General features: G+C 38.4%; 1 protein-coding gene across 1 annotated transcript in view; it reads right to left on the bottom strand.

Annotated features, from left to right (window-relative positions):
- The window catches only part of SPAG16 (sperm associated antigen 16), a 413,429-nt gene that overhangs the window by 198,275 nt on the left and 191,507 nt on the right, over nucleotides 1-23,647 (bottom strand). Inside the window, exon 12 of the mRNA XM_037397615.1 lies at nucleotides 9,264-9,407. Coding sequence (XP_037253512.1) covers nucleotides 9,264-9,407 — 144 coding nt within the window. The remainder of the gene's footprint in view (nucleotides 1-9,263; nucleotides 9,408-23,647) is intronic.

The raw sequence follows: 23,647 nt of genomic DNA, 5'->3' as shown, positions 1-23,647 counted from the left end.
GCTTCTTCTGTCAGCCAGTTTCCTCCCTTTCCACTCTCCAACTGTCATCAGCATTTCTCCCTCCTGCTGTTTGCCGAGTTATTGTAATGGAGATATTATTAGTGAATCACTCTAACTTTGAGTGGTCAATATTTCCACCAACCAAGAAATAGAAGCCAAAGGTATTTTTCCATTAAAGCATGGTCATTCTGGATGAAAAGTGAAGCCTATTCAGTAACCACTATGGAACTGCACACCGTTTGCTTTTTAAAATCAATATAATGAAAGACTCTTAAGGTTCCCGATATAAAAGAAAGAAGTTGCATTTTGTCCTGCAAAGTATTTCTACTTTAGAGCAGATTTTCAGGACAGTTCTGGTAACTGAAAGATTTATTTTAAAATAGGAAAAGTGATGCAAAGTCCAAATTTCTACACTTACAGCAGCTGTGACATCAACTTCAAAATGCATGCAATAGTTGCTGGGTTTTTTCTTCCTATTGACATGGAAAAGTACTTCTTTAAAGCAGAGGTAACATCCTTGCAGAACACTAATGGTCTAATCATTAATATTTCTATAGTCAAGCATTCCAGATGGCCTGTGGTCTGCCAATACAACTGTTTGAAAGACAGAAGATCAGAAGGATTGGGGTAAAGGAGATACCTGATGATTTGCAACAAAGAAAATCTCCAGAAGTTTGGACATCTGCTGTGTACCCTGGCCTGTGTAAGAAAATGCTCCTCAGCATGACAGGAGTCACAGAAAAAAGACAACTTCTGAACAACAAAACAGGATCTAAACATGTAGCAAAGTTATTTTCCAAAAGCACACTGCAGAACTATGCCTTTAAAGAAAAATAAAATGAGGTACAAACATTCCTTTTTCTTAAAACAGATACTCACTAAGGGTTAACCCAGACCTCTGAAATTATATAAAACGTATTATATATCTATACATCCCAAAAGCCCACAAAGAATAACCAACAGTTACACGTGCCAGAAGAGATTAGTACGGGTAGAAACATTTGGCTTGTGGGAGTGGGTGGAAGGGGAAAAATTTTAATCAAATCCATTACCTGGTTATTGATTTCTTTTTGCCAGGCTGATCCTGTAGAATACTTATAAAGCCTTTGACATTGAGATGTTTGGCCAAAGATATTGGATTAGACTAAGCAAAAGCTGAGTTTCTCATGTAATCTCTCATATTTCATTTATATGTGATTTATTCCTTTGTCCAGCAGAGGCTTTTTATTGATAAAAATAATGAGATTGAGAATCCCAAAGGAAATCTAATGCCCACCCACTCAAACTTGCTTGTGAAGTAAGAATACTAGGCTTTGGAGGCCTGAGAGAGAATGATGTTATGTGAAGACTGTTTCCTTGTATGAAAAGTATGAAGCTTGCCAAAGATTTTGAAATAAACTAAGCTACTTTTGAAATTAAAATTTTGCTATACTTGAAAATACCAAGTACACGGTTAATACTGTACACTGGGGAACTGACTGAAAGACTTCTGAAATAGTTTTTTCTTTGTAGAATAAATGAATGCAACCCTTTTTCTTTCAACTTCCTGTATTAGCTCAGTTTGATAAAACATCTTAACAAATGTCTAATCTGCTAAATATGATGTGTTACATAAAGCCAGCTAGATGAGTGAAAATTAATCATGCCACCCAAAAGAAGTTTCTAACCATTGTCAAATTTAATAGGTAATCCGGTAACTAAAGGCTTTGTTGAACTATATAAGAATTCAAGATTCTTTAAGAAATTAAATCATTATGCCTTTTCAATACAAATGCTGTTCAAAAGTCCTATGTCAAATGTAGCAGACTATCTTGCATTTATTTAATAGCTATCAAAATTTATAAAAGGATAAATAAAAACCATCTGTTTCTGCAGTGAACCCTGAATTAGGTTTTAAAGTCTCTATTTCAAGGCACAAGTCAGAATATTTTTTTTCCACTGATAGCCAACAAAGTCCTTTGTGATTAGCATGAGTCTTACAACTCTTTCTTATGTTAATGCTTAAAGTGGAGTTTGTGGCTTTTAAGTCTCATTCTTCTTTAAGGTACAATGCGGAACTCAGCATTTATGACTCAAAAACTAGCAGAAAAAGTCTTCTGAAGCTGACTGTTTACGGACCTTTTATTAACAGTAATCTCAAAGATCCTTTCACTGAGAGGACCACAAGTCTTGTTGGCTCAGTGGCCAGACAGAAGGTGTGAATGCTGATATTTTTCTTCCTCCTGCTCACTGGCTCTCAGATGTACACAGCATTGCCTGACCAGTCACACCCTTTATTTGAACCAGCGTTTCTCTTATTGATGACCCCTGTGAAACCTCCTGGGGCAGTGAGGTTCCTTCCCTCCACCTCCATGTGTATCTACAAGCCATGGGCCATAAGTTACTTACAAAAGCTCGTTTTGTCTTGCTTCAGCTTCTTACTCTCAGGCTGGACGATGCAATTAATGATACTCCATAATTTAAAGAGTGATTGATCACAAAACATTTTCAGCTTTTTTCCAAGGTTTCTCTGTACAGAAACCTCTGCTGTCCACAGTAAGCCCAGGAGTTCCCTGAATGGGCAGAATGCATCTCTGGGATGTGTTGCACTTGCTGCACGTCTGCAGACCACCTGGGCAGCAGATGCTCAGTACTCCTGACTTGCCTAAAAGCAGGGGACAAACTGGAAGTGTACTGCAGAGCAATACAATGCCTACACAGTGAGTTACCTGTGAGACCCAGGGCCTGTGTAGACAAGTTTGAGATTGGGCAGTAATCCTGTGAAAACACACGCAGCTCCACCACCACCAGAAAAAACAATCTGAAGCACAAAAAATGGGAGGGTGTCTGAAGACAGTACAGCTGAAACTTTTTCATAGTGGAATTTGAAAGAGTCCCTGATGGAGTCAAGTTGTTGGCCTGTTTCTTGCTCAACATCTCAAAGAGCTTCCTTTGGTCCTCAGTGGGTTCACATGTATGATGTTAGCTTAGCGTGACTGGTGACCCAACCTGGGCAGATGCTCTAAGGGATGGGTGGTAACAAAACCCAATGCTTTAAAATAACTGACTCCAAACTTTTCTTCCTGTTGGCAGGCTTTTGAAGAGCCCTCAATGTGTGTGTGAAGGTCTCCAATTAGAAAGAGCCTCCAGAAGCATAGTGAAACCACACAACGTAATGTTAAATTACAACTTGCATACAGACAAATGCTGCTGTATTCAACTAAAACTAACAAACGTTACCTTGTAGCAACTTTGTGTAGCTCCTGGAATCATAACTTACGCGGTAACTGTTTGATCTGGATGTCTCCCTAAATTCAGCAGATAACTACAGCATCAATACTTGAAAGTCAGTACATTAAACAAAACGGTGTAATTGATAATTCCTGTTTCTTCTCATAGAAATAAAAATTAATCTAAGACTAGCATTAGGAATTACTAAAGCATGAGGAGGAATATACTTGATGTCAGCAGAATTTCTGTAAATTATCCTTTTATTGTGACTGCAGAACCTAGTCACTCAATACGTCATCAAATGCTTTACAGTTGCTGAGGCTTCATGTGCCACGTACAGCTTCATTTATTTAAAAAATATTATTTGCAATATGTAACCAAAAAGCAGCCATTTATTTTTAGCATCAGATTGTATGACTCTCTTCATACCCTTTAGATGTTTCTCACCACACATTGATATACGAGGGTATTATAATTGGCAAGAAAGTTGGTGTGGATCGATACACCAGCATCCAGCAGTAATGCGACCCTCCTCAGCAGTTCAGTCTGTAGGAGGCCAAGAGCTGTAAAGGCAGGGGATGAAAAAGGGAGCATGCTCATTACTTGTAATTCACCTTGATGGTCAAAGAGCTACAGGGCTCTCAAACTACAGAAGTATGTCCACTGTGAAATTCTGAAATCGTACACGTAGCTGCCAAGCTGTCAAGTCTGATTTCTGCTCCTCAGCGTTTCCCTCCTTCTCCAAGCACAAGTCCTCTGAGATGCAGTGTGCAATGAACAGTGTCAGATTCCATCTGTTACCTCTGATCATGATACCATCTTGAAATCCAGCCTACCTCTCCCTTTCTGTGAATGCCCTCCCTCCTGAATTTTACCCCTCTCTCCCATCACTCCTCAGAGGTTTCTCCACACCTTCCTCACATTCCTTAATTACTGTTCTGCTGGGCTTTGCAGTCTACCCTTTTTTCACATTGAAATCCATCTCTGGGTAGTTTCTTCACAAGCTCAAATGATGACACAATAAAAAAATTAAAATCATGTAAAAAAAAAAACAAATCAGGGACTTATCAGAGCAAGAATTCATTTCAGTTTCTCAGTTTATTCTGCTCAGGAATTTACTTTTTTAAACCTTAAAAGTTTTTGTACGATGGGGAAATCAATTCCACTCTGACAGAGTCTTACTTCCACAATTTCATATTTATCAGTCACTGCTCTTTAAAACTTTGAGAAAATATCACTGTTCTGGCCCCTTTGTCTCACTCAGGACTGTCAGCAACATTTTGGACGTAGACTCAAGAGGCCACCACAGTGCTCAGTCACCCACAGCACTGCAAATTTTAAGCCTGGAAGAGGTTCTGAGCATCCAATTTGATTTTCCAAATTCTATCCCATGTTCCCCATCATGAGCTCTAAGTTTTCACTAGAGACAGGGCACAGCTAAAGTCAAGAGCAGACTTCATAGCTTTTGGCTGTGTTGGTCAACGTAAGTTCAGCAGTGACTTTGTGCTGCTCAGCTTTATGCAGCTGGAAGAGACCTAGGTTTTATAGACAGGTGCTTAGAGCTTTCTGCAGACCAAATATTTATAAATGTTTCATTGTTGACCACCCATAACCCCCAGTTATTCAGGGAGCATTAAAATCACTGCCCCTCTATAGCCTTCTTGGAAGTCTTAGAGACAGAATTTCCCTAGAAGCTTCTTGTGTGAATTCAAGCCCATCTGGAGTTGCTGTTCCTGCCCCAACCCATTCAACCCTTTCCTGAGTCCTCACAATGATCCTCAATATATTTTGCTAATTCCTTCCACATTCTGTTTCTACAAGGTTGTCTTTCTCATCTACCCAGGCACAGATTTTCCTCAGGGTAACATCACCTTCAGCTTCCCGAGATACAATCTAGAGCTGCTGCTGTTCTTTCAGAACATGGATTGTTCTTTTAGCCCAACACCTCATCTTTCTCTTGCATCCCCTCACTGGCAGTTTTTTCTAGGATATCAGACATTAACTACCTCTATTTTCAAGATGTTTGATGCATGAATGTATTTATCCTATCTATTTTTTTCCCCTAATTACTAAGGAGACAGTACCCACACCTCTAGTTTTCCAATAACAGAACTTAAAGAAATTCCACACAGTTCCAGATAACTGCTGTGGTAATTTTTGGTGTAATAAACAAATCGATAACATTTTTTATTTCTTTTCTCAGTAACTATGAGAGTTGAAATAGCAACAGAAACAACACAAGCAATTCTGCTTCTGTCTCAAGCAAACAGGATATTACAAAGGAGCTGACAGGCAATTTTCAGTGCAAGTTTTAAATACCTTTAAGAACCTACAGTTTGTACTTCTTTTCAATTTAGAAATTCGTTATATTCCACAGACTCAATGTTCACATGAAAAGGGCTACAGACATTTTACAAGAGTTGACTTGATTAATATTTATGAATATATTAAGGATATTACATATTAAACCAGTACACATGCGGGACAATAATACAATACTTTACTGTTCACCAGGATTTTATTGGACATTAGCAAACACCTCTGCTATGCTGCAGAGCTTAATTCTTTAGCCACCCAAGAAGATTAGTAAAGAGAAATAAATCTACTGCATGCCATGAAATATCTTAGTGTAATTAGAGTATGGTTCTTAAAGGTGCAGCATTAACATCCTCAACTTATTCTGCAAACTAGCAGAAAACGTAGATTTTTGTCTGCTATTCCAAAGATTCAGGCCACCTGGTATCCACAGGTACACTACACAGCTCTTTTCCAGCTGTCCAAATTTTTAACATGAAGCCTGTGTGGGTGACTGTGGCAGGAGTCATTCTGACTCTCACACTCCTTTGAGCATATAAAAGGTAAGTTGGAAAATATTCATAAAATTTTCAACAGTGACAGGAATTTGTAACAGCTAATTCATCTGCAAAGTACTATGCAACCAGACCGGAGTAAAAATAGTGTTTGTTTTTGAAGTTTGACCAGTTGCCATCTGAGCTTCAAAAAGGAAGTACTGTTCTCCTCCTTCCTTCTAGCTGCTGCACTCTGTAGATGATGGGACCTGTTTGAAGTTTTACTTTTATTTAAAAAGCTTAAGGCAAAATTCTACTCTCAGATCTGCAGAGAGCATCACAACAGAGATGTTCTGCTTTCCTCACAGGCACAGAGCTAGTCTGCTCCCCTTCATCTATTCTCCTGGGAGCCACTGCCATGCAGGGACAACACGTGGGGGCTAAGACCCTTTGTAGAGACCAAAGAGCACTGGGTGCATTGCAGAAAACGATACACCACGGGGCTCTGGAGCTTCAGCAAACCACACACTCTCATCTCACTCTACTTTGCTCAAGCATGAAGGAGATGTGTTTTTAAGCAAAAATAATTGTGGAATGAAGCACATAGTGAGATTCCTCCGTTCCCTCCATCCAACAACTCTTCAAAAACTCAGCTGCCTTTGCCCCCAAGACTCAATGGCATTATGATACTTAAGAATATTGTTGTACATCAGTACTGGGAAAGATTCAAATGACAATCCTCATCACGATTATGTGTTAATCAGCAGGTAAGGTCCAGAGACTAAAATATACCTTTACCCTATTATTGTATACAGGCAAGCTCCTACTACCAACCCACATTCCCTCACTGCTTTTGGACAAGCTAGGGATACATAAACCCAACGGCACCTTTAACTTGAAAATTACAGATCTTCACAGCTACCAACAAGACTTGCAACTTTACCACGATTTACACAGTGGTAGCACAAGGACAACCATGAGAAAGACTCTTGTTCACATAATAGCACACTGTGAGCATGTAAAAATGGATTTCTAGGATTTTAAGTCATTCCTATGTACAGAAGCATCAGTTAAATTCACATCGTAGCTCTAGATTTGTTTCTCCTTAAATTATTAGTACACTCAATGTCAGTGTGTGTATTATTCTGCTGCTGTCCAAAGATGATTTGAAAGTGTACTTGTGTCTGTGATTGTGCATGCACACACATCCTGTGACTACAAATAGAATATTTCTCAGACTAGTGCTGGAAACTGTTTTAAACATGATTTTACAGATGGAGAGAAGAAATACAGAGGAGAAATGATCTAATAGAGGACAAAAAGGAAAGAATGTAGAAGTGTGGGAGGTCTACCCAAGTTTCTGGATCACAATTTAATATCCCAGTGTCACCGAAATATTTTTCTTTTAAAATTTTGGTTGAATATCATTCTAAAATTTCAAAACAGGAATAAAACTAGATGCCACCTATGTTTGATTCCAGAAAAAAAATCTAGGAGAACTTTCCATTTTTATTTAACTGTTTTTACTTCCATAACACCTGATATACACAAGTCTGCTACTTAAAGGGAAAAAAAAAAGGAAGAAAGAAAAAAAAAAGTATGATTAATTGTATTCTGTCACATTATATATATTTTATCCAGTAACGGAAGACAGTATTTTAACAGCACTGCTTTTGAATCACTCCAGAGCATTCAGCAGGAGTCAATTTATACTGCAAGAGAATAATGATGTACCTCAACGCATTTTAATTTCAATAATTGAATGAGGAATAGGAAAGCCTATTGAAAGGACTGTATTCTGGTCAAAGACTAATGAGAAAATAGTTTTGAGTCTCTGAGTCAGCGGGTGTCATGGTAACAATGCATTATCGAAATCTGATTAGCATGCCCAGCAGCTTTATAAATGATAACATGCTCTTCTAATTGTATTTCCTTTTCTTTCCCTGTGATGAGTTTTATATTCATAACAAATAAGGGGTTTCAGCATTCTGTTTATCTGCAAGTTAGACTTAGGATGTCCAGCACGCTCACAAACTGTGCAACCTGTCATTCAGTGATAGAAAATTTTCCCACCATCTTAAAATAAGAAACTGTCTTCCACTTCTCTCCTCCTGTATTATATCTAATTATTTAAGTCAAATAATTTTATCTTCTTTCAAATATATAAAATTATTTCTAAGGGTATACACACAAAAAAGAGAATATTGTGAAACACAAACATCTTAAGAAAAAGCCTATGTTTCATAGGAGAAAGAGACGCCAGAAAAGAGCAAGTGAATGTTTGATACATCCCAGAAAGCATGAATTCATGTTCTTGAGGTTTCAAAAGGAGGGAGGGGATTTTCTTGTGTTTAGAGGATTATGTGTGCTTTTGCTAACTCATTACAATATCAGAAATCAGGAGGAACGATGAAATTAAATAGGATACTTTACCTTCTCTTGAAGGAAAGAGCTAATATTATTTCATAAAATAACCACAATGAAAATACAAGGTTGGAGGTTTAATAATGCTTTTTTTTTATAAGTGAACCTCAGGTGAGTAGCCTGGCAGACCTTTATTATATTAACAGTAAAGAACTCTATTACGACTGCAGCCCCACAAATCTGAAGCAAAATCTTTTTAACACATAGAGGCTCAGTCTTAACAAATGATGGGGGTTTTGTTGTTTGTTTGTTGGCGTTTTTTTTTGAGAGTAAAATGGCATTCTAGTTTTTAACAGAATGACCAACAAGTCTACTTCATCTTTGACCTATTTCCATGAGCCTTGTAACACAAATATTTATTTCTTATTTTCAGTCTTCACTTTCATTTATTAATTCAGTTTCAATTCTGTATAAAGAGAAAGAAGGAAAGCTCATATGCTTGTTCCCTAGGTAAACTGAAATACTCTTAGTCATATGACAAATAATGCCTAATACAAGAAATAAATTTTCTGTATTATTAATAATAGAACTGTGTTTGTTATAGCGCACAAACATGGAGAAAATAAATACAGTGGGACCTAAAAAAAGCTTATTACTCCTTGTTACGTGCACTGGCACGTGGACAAAGTTTAAGATGTACAAAATACTAAAAGCAATCAATCTTAAGTCAACACACTGAAAGCCAGAGGAACATTTATCTACATGTTTGGAAATTCAGCAGAGAGTGCAGGGTTACACTGAGAATAGAAAGTCATCAAAGCAGGCCAGCGAACAAAGAAAGAGCAAACAAGTACTGCCCAGAAGGGATTAGTGCTAGTTCAGGGGACTGTTTGCACTAACCTTGGATGGAAGCAGCAGCCTGAAAGCCAATCAGTGTGACCTTCACCTGTCATGATGATGTTCCCATCAGGTAAAGCCCACATTTTCCAGAGGTGGTCATCACTGCCAGTGACTACAATGTCTTTTCGGGGATGTGAAACCAAGCTACAACAGAAAAGAAAGGCAGATTATATTTTGTATCAATTCCATTTTATGTGAAACACACAGCAGTGAGAATCATTTAACTCAGGGCAAGAGCTACAGAGGACTCTGATTCTGGATGGACTGAATAAGTAGTGATGCTTTCTATGCTCATAAGAATTTAAAATACATGCTATGTAGATGAGTTTCTGCTGCTACTGAAGAAAACAACAAAACACGACTGACTTCTGTGAAGTCAGAATTGTTTTCACGCTCTCTTGAAGTTCCAGTTGATTAAAACACTCAAGTATATTTTTGAATACTTTGTTAGATTATGTTCTTACAAATATGCAGGAGGGTAACATATGAGCCAGCCATACCAATGTGAATCACTTCTTCTCACACCCAAAATAACTTCAAAAGCATTGGCTTGTCAGCCTGCTGCCAATGGTCAAAGGGGAAAAGGACGAAAGGACACTGCCTGTTTTTTGGTTCAGGGTTGGTTGTTTGGGTTTTTTTCATTGTGCCCACAGGTCTAAAGCCTCTTACCAGTGAGAAATAATTCAAATGATTATTACAGTCCAGGAGCTACAGTCTTTGCCATCACTTTAGCACGTATTCACTATGATAGGTCATAAAATCCATTTCGATTCTATACTCAAAATGTGTTACATGTTTTCATTTTTTATTATGTAGCACACTGGGATGCAATGGAAATCATACACTTATCACACCCCTATACTGAAAACTTGGTTTATTTTTGATTCGGCAACTGCAGTGCAGCTTAAAATGGATCCAGGGAAGAAAATAAATCTGTTGGAAAGATAACGAGTAGTCTATTTCATATGGATTTGGTTATTTGATTTAAATTATTACAATGCTTTATTATTTGTTGAATATCAAAAAGTATCTAGGCATTGACTTAAATCCCAGGAGTAGATTATTTAAATAGATTACATCCGGAGTTAAGAATAAAAATGCAACAATGGGGAGAGGAATCATGAACTGTGTGTGCACCTATTTCAGTTGTGCATCAGAGCTGACAGTTTGCAGACAAAAATGCTTACTAAAATAGCATGAGAGTAGAAAGAGACAATGCTAAGCAGCCAAATGGGAAGAAAAGAGAGGTCTTAAAAAGCACACTATTATTAAAATCTCTTTTTTAATAGTACCTTTCTCCTGCACTCAAATTATTTCATAAAATTCCTAAACCAGAACCACAGCTTCTACTATATTGTGAAAAATAATACCCTCTATCAAATTACTGCTAAAAACATATTTATGTCAACTACTTTTTCATCAGAAACTGTATCTATTCTTGCAGTTTAAGGTACAGTCTAGGAAGATTCCTACAGATTCATCTGCTCAACCAAGGAGCCTGAGTTTTACTCATTCTCTAGTTTCTTAAAGAGAAAAAAACCCCACATTTTCTATCTTTCCCTAAAGAGAAACTTCCATTGCTTTTATAGGGAGAAAAGAGAAGGTGGGAATGATGCTATTTAAATTCTCCAGAGATGCACAGAGAGCAATTGTATCACTTAGATTGGCCACAACAGATATCTAGAAGAACATGAGGGAACAGAGATAAAAAGAGAGAATTAAAAGCTGAAAGAAGGCACACCAGTGGCCTGCAAATTACAGGATGAGAACAGCTGTCCCAGAATCCCTCTACTATCAGAGGCCTCTGACACACCAAAAATCCCATTACTGCTGTCTGCAGCACACAGCATCTTTATTCTGGGGACTGCTAAAAAGGAGACCAGACTCACAGATGGGTGAGTGGGCTAGTTACTATAAAGATAAATCCATCACAGGTGCTACACACATGCTTCTCTCAGCCTCTAAAACAGAAGAACATCCTCACTGGCACACACTTAGCTGTGCACTGCACAGAAGCGAGACCAGTGCAGGGGTATCTTTTACTTGCTAGTAACAAGGTCCTCAAGGTCCTAAGCACCTCTGGATGTAGCAAGGGAATGACAAGGGAAAGAGAAAGAGCCATGGATTCAGGAAGACTAGAGCTGGAGAAGAGGATGCCTGCTGCACAACCACTAACAGCACATGCCACCGGAGGAAGCTTAACCACTGATTCAGGCCTGTCTGTGATGCAGTTAAAAGGCTGGATTTTTCTGTTTTGGGAACAACTTTATTGTTGTGTTATTTGGACAAAACAAACAAGCAGTGTCATATGGATACAGCTTATATTTTTCTCTTAATCTATTTTCAGGTACTTCAGATATAACCACCAGTTTTTCCCTCCAGATGTTTATGCTATTAGTTGAGTGCATGCCTGTTGTGAAGACTTTACATCCGTTCTCTCTCTTACATGCCTCCCAAATATCTGCCTTCTCAGTTCGCAAGATGTCTTACACAGTCTAACTTAAATTGCCTTCAGTCCACCTTTCACTCAAAGTTAATCTACTGGCTTCCTCCAGATCCTGACTCTCTCTCAAACAGTCCTTACCCAGCTGGCTGGGCTGCAGCTGCCTGTGGATGTGAGCTGTGCTGTCACTCACCCTTGCCTCAGCTCTCAGGAACTTTTTTCCTGTCCTTAACCCTTCCAACACACTTTCAAGTCCAGCTTTTGAAATGCCCAAACTTCTTCAGTGACCAGACATTCCTAAAAAGCTTCAAGACAATCCATACAGTGAATTTCATATTGAACCAAGTATCTTGCTGCCAGTATGAAGGCTGAAAGTCTATTTTTCACAGGCTTTTCTCTTAATTGCAGAGCTCTTGTAAAATGCTGCTGCTGTCCGATGTTTTTTTTTTATCTTCATGCCATTTTTACAGGCATACCATGAACGCTATTTAATTAACAGCAAATTTGTGACATAACCACTGTTAGCTGCTTCTGAGAAAGGGAAGCCCATTCATCCAAAAGGCGGTCTATATGCATCATTAATTAGGCACCCTTGTCTTCATTTCTGGCAATCCAGCATTGTATGGATTTTTGCTTCATCTCTGTTCACAGGGTCTAATTATTTCCAGCACAGAAGACTTTGGGTAGATTGAAATGGAAATCAATAATGGTACATGTGTGATAGGAACATTAGTTTTCTCCTCCTCTTCCTTTGGGATAGAAGTGGGATCAGAGGAGACTTGGCTGAGAAAAAAAAAAAACCCAAAAAAAAATCCCCAACAACAACAACAAACCAAAAAACTCTCACAGATTTGCTCCTGTCAAGTATATAAATATCCATTTTTACGCAATCCATTCTGGCATAATAAGACATTCTCATCTCTTCAGCACTTGCCATGGCCCCCCGTAATTTTCTTTCAAAAGAATCATCAATTATTTTAATTTATTTTGACTGAACCACAAATAAAAATATGGTATCTTCAGATGCAAAATACTTTCAGTCTCAGCATGTACTACATTTGATCATTTCACACATACAAAAACAACCTTCAAGTTAAAAACTGTTAAATCATAAGCTGTCTGCATAGCCTTAACTGTGTGTTTTAATACAAACACTAACTACATTGCACCGAGGCAAGGGAGATTTCAGTTCGATGCGAAGGAAAACTTTCAGGCAATAATGTTTCTGAAACACTGGAACCAAGAGACATCTGCATCATTAGCCTGTTCTTAAAGCTCTCAGCATACCTACCACACATTGTCGTGGTAGATTACTTCCATCACAGTAAGGAGAAAAGACTAGTTGGTGTCTTGAGGTTCCTTCAGGTCCTAAGGTAGCAATGTTCCTACTGAACCCTGGTTCATTCAATGCACAAAATAGACAGTGCTTATATGTGCAGGGCAATTATAAAACAATAAAAGCATCACCTCAAACCGCTGCTAAGGTGTAACAGCAGTTAAACCCAATCACACAGACAAAGGACAGTAAGGCATACAAAACCTCCTGTAATTTTTAAACAGTTTTGGTGGCTAAAATATCTCACAAAATCACCACATATTCAGCCTTTTTTACTAGCTTCCTACAGATCTCAGGAGATTGCACGTATAGGAGGAGTCCAGAAATAAAAACCTAAATAGTCTCAAAATTAGGCACTCTGAGAATGAAGAATGAAGTATTAATGAACAACTAAAGTGACTTACCCAGCCTCACCCAATTGCTCTGTAGCAGAAATGAGAACAAAACCCGGTTTTCTATGGTTTCACATATAGGAGTTATACAGAAAAGTATGTTCTCAATACAGACAGCATTTAGCTGCCAAATTCTAATACAGCAATGTACTGAATATCACTTGTGATACGTAATTTTTAGAACGTCATGATCTGATCAAACTTATTTGCACTCCCAGATAATGGCAAAAGATATATTTAATGCCAGTAGTTGCTTTCAGACCAGAAAGCTCTTCTGCTACCTTTCTTGCTCCAAAATATAAGCAGCAGAGGTCCTCCAAGATCAGAAAAACAAAAAGAGAAAAAAAAAATTCTTGGTCACAGAAACATTTTAGCGAACATTTTCCAAGACAAAAATTCAGACTTACTCACAATACCTAGCAGAGGGAGTTTTGGCCTGAGCAGTTACGTTCAGGTGATGTTATATCAGGAAAACACGCAGTTAACCCCTTTGTTTGCAGTCTCCTTTGGCATATCTCTTACTTTACTCCTTATCTATGTAATGGCAGTCTGGTGGGGATGAGAATGAGGAAAACCTGCAGCAAACAGAAGCGTTTTGTGCTGGCTGTGCACAGGGAAGTGCCACAGCCGGGGCAGCCGCAGCGCCGGCTCCTGCGAGGTGAGGGGGGCTGTCCCGCGCCAGCACGGCCGGATCCGGCCGGCTCCAGCTGCTTCCCACCTGCTCCGCGACAGGTCCACCATGGGATCTGGCGGAGCCCATCAGTGACGCTGGTGGCACCTCTAGGAAAACATATTACAGAAAGGGCAGAAAATGCTGGACAGAGAAAGGAGGGGGTAACAAAAAGAGTGAGAAACACTGAGGTCAGAGGAAACCTGCTCCAGCGCCACGGAACCCCCGGCATCGCCTGCGGCTTGCCCAGGCTGCAGCAGAATTTCCTGACAGGAACTGTGGCTCACAGAGAGCCTACGGTGGCACAGACTTTCCCTGAAGGACTGCAGCCGTGGGGAGAGCCCACACCAGGGCTGGGGAAAAGCGTGAGGAGGCAGGAGCAGCAGAGAGAAACGGCTGCATGCCGGCCATGCCCCGCTGCCCCTGTGGAAGGGCCGGGGGTCTGCAGCAAAGGAGTGAAGCGGAGCGAGGGGCAGGGGGGAAGGAAGGAAAGGTGCTGCTTTCATGTTTATCTTTGTTTCTCACTACCCGGATCTATTTTAACCAGCAATAACTGAAATTAATTTTCCCCAAGTCAAGTCTGTTTTGCCCACACGACAGTACTGGGCCTTTACCTTGAGCCACACACTTTCTTAGCTCATTTTCCCTCCTGCCCTGCTGAGGAGGGGGCGTGAGCAAGCAGCTGGGTGGGTGTTTGGCCCTCAGCCAAGATTAACCCACCAATAAGTGAAAACCAAACACATCACAAAAGCCTAATCAATCATTTTGTCCGCCACAACTTATCCTGGCATGACTTCCTTGAACAACATCTCCCTAATATAGTTATTTCTACCACCTTTCTATCTTGGCTTGAGGTACCCAGTCTCACCTGCCAGCATACTTCAGCAATAATTATAACCCTGACATTTAATTCAAGGTTTTATTATGCAACAGTAGCACAACTGAAAAGCTTTGCATTCTTTTTTGAGGTCTTTAAAATTTATCTTTTCATGACAAAATGGAAGAAGGACAAACGCTTTCAAAAGAGAAAATCAGAGCTAAAACAAACAAAAAAGGATAAAGCAAAAAACCCCCAAAACCACAAAAAGAACATAAGTAGGGGAAACTACTCAGAACACAAAGCTCATATCTTTTGTTTCATTTATGTAAATGCCCGCCTGGAAGTCAGTGATAGATCTCACTCAAAGCAATGTTTAAATATCTCTATCCTGTCTAGGGAAATTCCTGGCTGCTTCCCAAGCTCCTATGACTCAGGATTCAGGAGGGAGAAAATTTGCTAGGTTCTCAACATACCTAAAGTAAACCTTCTAGACTGTCCGGCAGATATTTGTACAGCTTAGAAAACAATTAGAAAATAGTCTTCCAGAAACTTCCGTATCTGTAAAAGGTCAAAAGACTTCATAATTTACAGCGCTAGCTTATGCATTTGTTCTATTCACCATGCACGCAAAATCCTCAATCTTAGATGTATGGCAGTAGTAAACATATTTATTCTCGTGAAGAAGGGGAATCAATTCACACACTTTCTACCTTGCCAAAACCAGATCTCATCTCAACAAAAAGCAACTTCAGAAAGTGAACACTCCACACAGCATAGAATGCCTCAACAAATAATTGTACTAAACACATCCATATAACTCACAGATATACAGTTGTAGAGATAAAGTCCATTTTGTGATGCTCTGTCTTTGATCACTTTCTGTTTATCCACTCTGTGCGCAATTATCAAAACACATTAATTTGCATTAGCTGAGTGTTGTAACCTACCTACAATTTACTGTGTTAGATCTGATTATGTACATGCTGTGCCAATCTAAAATACTTTTCTTCCTTACAACAAAGTTTGGCCCTGCATCAAATCTTAGAAAAATTCAAAACTATCCTGTTAATCTGCCTGTGTTTTATTTAGGTCTCAGTCCTTTGAAGATGTATGCACATTCCTGAATTACACACTGTCAGGAGTCCTGATGATTTCACAGCATATTAACTCAAAAACATATATAATCCTTTTCAAGACAGAGTCTTTAATCAGATCAGAGAACAAGGATTTTCTAGAACCTATATAATAACATATAAATTGTTTATGTCATTATAGTCTCGTGTACTGTGAACCTCTGCAACCTAATATTAAGCCTTTTATATAGAATGCTTGTAAATAAGAACTGGCATGAATCTAAATTACTTCTTAGAGAATATTTACTTATTCCTTCCTTTTGCTTATAAGGTTCTTGAGAATTACTGCAAGCAAAAAACAATAATAAACAAAGATCAATTTGTCTACAATGTCAGCTGTTACGCATTACAGAAACAGTGCGTTTATAAGCTGCCTTAAACCAAAGCAGCAGGCAACTAATAGGTCTCCACCTTACTCCACAGAGAAAGCCACTGTTTATTTGCAGAATCTGTGGGGGTTTTGGTTGATTTTTTAATTATTTTTTTTTGGTTTTTATTTAAATGGTCATACAGTTTAGATGATGACAAAGCTGTGAATAGAACAATAGACAGATCAATAGTTGGAAGTATTTTTTTTGGTAAGAATGAGGGTGCTTTTAAAAACCCCACAAACAACTAGGGAGTCACTGCCTGTGATTCCAGTAGCTCACAAGCTCTCATTTAATATGTATCTGAATCAAATTTTCAAGCTTAGTCAGCTTACTAGGTACCCAGCATACTTTATGAAGAAGTAATTAAGCCCAAAAGAGAGAGAGTAAGAGTTGCCACAAACAAGTGGATGCCATTAGAATGTTAAAACATTGACATCCCTCCCTAACATTTTTCCCCTGGAGTGAAAGCTGTAGTTCTGGGTCTGAAATTATTTATACCATGATTCATACTGCCCGCCACCATGTAACTAATCTTTTACTATCACTTCCTTTATGAAATATGCTACATCACTTTCTTTCAGGGAAAGGCAGTCCCATATGACTATTAAATTACAGCATTCAAAACAGTTTTAAAACAGAATTAGCTTAGATGTGCAGCACCTTGAAACCAGTTCTGAACAAGATCACAGCTCACAGGACAACTCTCTAGAGCAGCAGGGAAGAGGCTATAGATAACCAGAGCTAGACAATTTGCAAACCTTGGCAAAGGAACAGCCCATATATTTTCAAACTGCACCTGTGGTTGTGAACCACTTCACAGGCAGAGAAGCAAAGGGAAAGGCAATGTAGGCAAACTTGCATAATTTTTTTTTCTATTCAATACATCATCGTTGCCCATTTTTTGACCTGTGCATTAGGTACTTGTTGGGTGCTGAGATAATAGCTTGTCCTCCTTTGTGAGAAAAGACAAAGTACTTTTCTAAGAGGCAATTTTAGCTTGACCAACTTGAAAAGATGCAGATTGCTTTCACAAAAGCTTCTACCTGTAGCCTGGTTTGAATTAGTTTTCATCATTACTGTTAGCAATTCCCAGTCTTCTGTTGCATGGCAGCTTTTTCACAGATGATTAGGAGCAGTGTTGCGGTATATAAGAGTTTGGAACGAAAACTACTTGAAACTCACCAGCTGGTAAATTCTGTTAAATTATCAAGGTTGATAAAAGAAAATATTTAAAAATATAATTTGCAATTAGAGCATCAAACTGTCAACTCACATTTCTAAATTAATAAGAAACCAAAGCATTAACATTTCAAGGTCAGTTTCCCTCCTGTGTTTCTTTCTCACACTTGAAGACAGGGAAGGGTATTATGCTCTGTGCTCTATTTCAGTACCCTAATGCTGAAGAATGCTTCCATCAACAGAATTAATGGAAACTCTTGTGGGAAAAAAAGTTACATAAATAAATAGTTTCTTCACAGTTAGGACTAAGAGGCAAAGTTGATACCTATGAATCGTGTTCTTCCTCTGATGATCTTTGTAACCAGACATACGAGTGTCGTGGTTTAACTCCAGCGAGCAACTAAGCCCCATGCTGCCACTTGCTCACTGGCCACCCAGGTGGGATGGGGAAGGGAATCAGAAGAGTAGAAGTGAAAAAACTTGTGGGTTGAAATAAAGTCAATTTAATAGGTAAAGCAAAAGCCACACACAGAGGCAAAGCCAAAGGTGGCACTCATTCACCGCTTCCCATGGGCAGGCAGGTGCTCAGCCACCTCCAGGGCAGCTGGGCTCCATCACGTGTAACAGGTACTTGGGAAGACAAATGACATCACTCCAAATGCACACACACACCCCCTCCTTCTTCCCCCAGCTTTATATGCTGAGCATGACACCATATGGTATGGGATAGCCTTTTGGTCAGTCGGGGTCAGCTGTCCCTGCTCGCCGGTGGGCTGGGGTGAGGGGCAGAAAAGGCCTGGGCTCTGGGTGAGCACTGCTCAGCAGCAACAAAAACACCTCTGCGTTAACAACACTGTTACCAGCACAAATACGAAACATAGCCCACACTAGCTACCTATGAAGAAAATGAACCCAGCTAAAACCAGCACAATGAAAGAAAAATGGATTTTAGGTTCAGAGAGGATCACAGTAATTCTCTCATCCTTGGAGTTGTAGGCTGCAGATCCCAGGGAGCCTGCAAAGCTCTGCTGAGTAGCTTGTCTGCCCCAAAGGCTGTGCAATTTTCGCCACTGAAGGTAATTCAACTTTTCCATGACATTTCAAGAGAAAAGTTTGTCAAGCTATTTGCTCTGCTCTCATCTCCTGCACAGAATTACAGAAACATATGCTGAAAGGCATCATCTAAGGAAGGATTGTGTAGACCCATCCAACATAGATTTGTATACCTTTTCCTTGAAAAGGAGGTTCCAGAACACCTCCGGCTGGCTTTTTCTGGGGTTCATACTTAAAAAAGCATTTCCTAAAATACAACCCTCATCACTGAATGCAAATTACAGAGATTTCCCTTAATTCTTCTCTCAGGAATATGAAGAACAATTTTTCTCTACCTTTTGTCTTAAAAGCTTTATAGATCAGATGGTTGTTACTAACATTGTCTTAAATTAGGTAAACTCAATTCTCTAACTGATGCAGTTTTCTAAACTTTTCAAAAAGTCATGACGAGACATGGAAATATGTCAACTCAGATCTCACTAACCCTCATTTGGAATAATTACCCAACATGATAGACACTGCATCCCTCTTCACACATTCCAAAATTACATTTCCTTAGTTTACAGCACCAATATATTGTAAAATTTGTTACCTATTTTTCCTCTTGACAGGTATTCCCTATCTTGTATTTGTATATCTGAATTCGTCTTCCTAAATATATCATATGACACATTATTGAATTTCAGCCTGCTGTTTTCAGACCATCTCTCCAATTTGGCAAGTTTATTTTGAATTCTGATCTGATACAGAAAGGTATTTACAACTTCTCACAGCTTGGTGTCATCTGCATATTTTATAAGCTATTCTGTATTCCATCACTCTCACTGCTAATGAAAATGCTGAATAGAACTGATTTCCCAAGCAAATTCTGAAACTGAAACGCAGGCTGTGGAGTTGAACCAAGAGGTTCCTGTGCCCAAGCCATTACACTGGTTTGCACTAAAAGTTATCCTTTAGAAAGGCACACAATACATATTTTAAAACCTTAAATGCAAGAAAAGCCAACATTTGCTCTGCTAAATTGTTGCAATATTTAATTACCCTCTTTTTCTTTTTGCAGAACTTTACTTTAAAATCAGGACAGCTTCAGTTTCCAGATGCATATTATACTCTGTTTACCATATCAGAGAAAGAAAGATTGACTTACAGAATTAAAGACTTACTAACTGATAGATTCTACCATACCATTCCTTAAAGCTTCTATGGATTAATCTTCACAGACAGTATTTACTGAGGTTAAGAATTCCTGGAATGTTTTGTGAGACATGAACAAAGTAATGCTGGTTTAGGAGAACCAAGTAATATTTTTTTGTTTGCAGTTCCTGGGTCTGCTATGGAATTACGTACAATTACTTGTGGAAAAAATATTATCCCACCAGGCAAAGCTAAGCCCTTCATGTAATTTCTACAATATTTGCTATGCAGTATTTGGCATATTTGGCAAATTCTCTTCCCCCATCATTTGCTCTCCATACGCATTATGGGGAAGAAAGCAGAAAGCAAAGCTCTTCAATACTGGAAAACAACCTTAGAGAAACCCAGATCCACATTTCTTTACAAAAACTAGAAATAGGTCTCAGGATTCCCTTCAACTTCCAGCATGTGCAGCAAAAAAGAACATGGGATAGAAAAAAATAAAGACACACATTCATTCTGGGAAACACATACACACACCCTAAAAAAAAAAAGCTGACGACACACATTCCAAGCATTGTTAGAGATTTAGAGATTAAAAAAAAACCCAAACCCCAAACAACAAAACAAATGAATAAAGAAAAGAAAAAAAACAAACCAGCAAAGAACAAAACAAAATCTTTACCTGTTTTACAAGAGTTGTGACATTTACGCAGCCCTATAAAGCACAGGCAATGGGCCAAATTAGCTGGTTGCTTAAACACCTATAGTTCTTCAGTGTAATACATACCTTCAAACATGGAACGGAATACACACATTCCATTTAAGTGGTTAGGATTCAGGTAACATTTTAGTGACCAGAATGCAATACACGAAAGGCAACCATGATCAAGTCTGTTGTGATGCCTGGACATGTCCTGCAGCCCTCCCTGACATGTGAAGGTGTATGGCTGCTTTCCTACCTTTCTCTCAGACAAATTCCATCTATACCATTATCATCCTGATATTATAGTAATGAATTCAACAGTTACATTTTGTCAAAACCCTTAAAATATTCCTTGTGATGAACATTCACCACACACAGAATAATAATCTTCATGGTCAAGTCTCCCGATTGCCACATATTTCTCTGCATCCTCCTAGACCCAAAAACTATAACATAGCAGACCCTGTAAATTCTTAAGTAAGGTGGTTCTAGCCTTTATAAAGTATAAAGCTGCATTAAATATGATTGACAGAATAGTTTGAAATAATACGAATACATATGTATTAAAATTACTGCTGGTAAGCATGAGCTTCTCTGATACATATGGAAGCCTTATAGTCAAGTGGCAGGAGTGATCTGAAAGGTGTCTTCACGCTGTTAAAAATGTGATGCTTTTCAAGACTTACTGACATCTACAAAACAAATCTCTGAAGACTCAGAGTCACGCAAGATAGAAATTTTCAATTCAAAGCATATCTGGAATAAAAAGCCTTTCCCCAAATCACATCCAAATGAAAATAATGGTATTTTAAAATTTTTATTTCATTTCATGATTTTTATTTCAGTTTTTCACTTTTGTTAGCATTCTCACTATCTGCTACCATTTACAGGCCCCAGCTGCATGTTCAGAAGTAGTTCTAAATCTGGTGATCCCAACAACTAAGTCTTGTGCTGTGCCATGGAGTTAGCCTATTAACTAGCTGGCTACCATTAACCTCCTTGAACGCCGTATCACACAGTATGAAGGAGACTTTCTAACCCTCTGTGTAACCATTTTGTTAGCTGTTGTCTGTGGTAAACATCCAAACCTAAACTTTGGTTTGCAGACAAATACTAGCCTGCAGAGAGCTAAGAAACTCTAAGAATCTGACCAAATACTACCACAACACCCAACAGTAATTCTTCTGGTTTTTTTCACACATGTCAATGTTAGCGTATCATTACAGTGACAAAGGACGTGATTGAGGAGAGAATTTTCTGCTTAATTCTGACATGAGACAGACTAGATATGTAGGAATTGTTATTATTATGCTATCTATTCTGCAAAAAAGCCCTAATTATGGCTTTAAGATAAGGATGAACTAGGGCACCACATCTTGCACAAGCCATTCAGAAAATCTCGCGTATACAGTTGCAAGATTTGCTTCTCATGAAGCAAAGGTACGAAGTACAACCTCAAAGAATAGTTTCTTTTCAAGGGTAAGCATAATTGCATTGCTGAATATTTTTATCAAGACATTTGCTATTTAGTGAACAGAATCTGGCACACTACTTATGAAAGGTTGCCAATAGCTACTTTAGAGAATATTTCTGGATGAAATACTAGGATACTCATTGATTGCCCGTTCAGTCATTGATGAGTCTGTATATTTTTCAGCAGTACCTATATGTGGTACCTATAATATCTACAGAAAGATCATGCAAGTTCATTTTTGTTTTTCTGTTGTGGTTTTTTTGGGGTATTTTGGGGTTTTTTTTAAGTACAAACCCTGGTTCTCTCAAATTCAAAATACCAGAATATTTTGTACCACTTAAAATAATCCCTTTGTACTAACTAAAAACCAGCAACCTTAAAGCCAATTCTTGATCAGCTTTACAAAAATAGCTGATAAGTATAGTAAGTAGCGTTCTCATACATTCTAATTTTAACATCTGTATAATACCATTTACATTTGATCAATGTATACTGCCAACTGTATCCACCATCACACCTACTGAAAGCTCAGTATTACTGTAAATTTAAGAACTGCTAGGAAGTAGCACAACAGAACTCTATAGTCTATTTGTCATAGAAAAAAATCATCAATATGGTAATTGTAGAAGTGCAAAATGCAGTTTAAAGACCAGTACTGGCAATTATTTTATTCCATGTAGTAGGAAAACTAATGAGGCACATCTAAGATTAGCTTAGTGTAATCCTAAAAGCACTAAATAATGCTTCCTATACAAATATTTAATGTAGATTGCTTAAAGTAAAACCAACATAAAATATACCACTCTAATGCTACAGATGTCGAAACAGAAGAGTTTAAATCATCGTTAAAACAGAAATTATATGGAATATTTTTATTACTATTAATTACTCCAATTTGGCAGAACACTTCACAGCATATTAGCTTCAATTTTAATATGAATAGTTTCATTTTCTAATTAAAAAAAATGTAACTTCTTTTAAAAAACACCACAAACACATAATAATGTCCACTAGACAGAAATATCAAAAAATCAAAGTAAACAATAGATTTCAAAGAAGCCACTCTGTATAAAGCCATACTCATCTAAAAGAAGCCTCATCAGTTCCCCTACCACATGGAGGAAAAAAGGAAGCAATCTGAGCATGAATAGCTTACACTCTATCTTAAAATGGCAACTGTACAGACAAAAATATCTTACAATAGCTACAGAGAGCTGGAATTAAAGAGTCTCAGTCAGTAAATGAGCTACAGTGGTACTCAAGTTCAGCTTATCAAGTAAAGGTGACAGGTACACAGTGCTCTCCCACGTGGCCATTCAGTATTGTATTATGCAGAGCAGAGCAGCTTGTTATATGTAGTGGAAGTTCATAATGCCAGCCAAGAAGATGTTGAGCTCCTTTTTTCCCCAGTTCACACCAAAAACACCCAAATGAATGTTGATAACAAGTCCAGGGCCTGTTTTTTGCAAAATTCTTTTATGTGGCTTGAAAAAAAGAAGCAATTATAGTAGTGCTGTGTACCACAAAGCCACACCTTTAATATGTAGCATCTGCCCTGAAATGGGGTCTTTTCCAGGTCTGTTCCAACAAATTCATTTTTCTCCGTCAGTGTCATTACAGCCTGTAAGTGGTCTGCAAGAGGTATGCTTTCAAAGTGGTTGTTTGGGGTTATA

Source organism: Falco rusticolus, chromosome 8 (assembly GCF_015220075.1).
Source record: "Falco rusticolus isolate bFalRus1 chromosome 8, bFalRus1.pri, whole genome shotgun sequence".
Lineage (NCBI taxonomy): Eukaryota > Metazoa > Chordata > Aves > Falconiformes > Falconidae > Falco > Falco rusticolus.
Note: the sequence above shows the minus strand (reverse complement) of the source record. Positions and strands in the feature narration are given on the sequence as shown.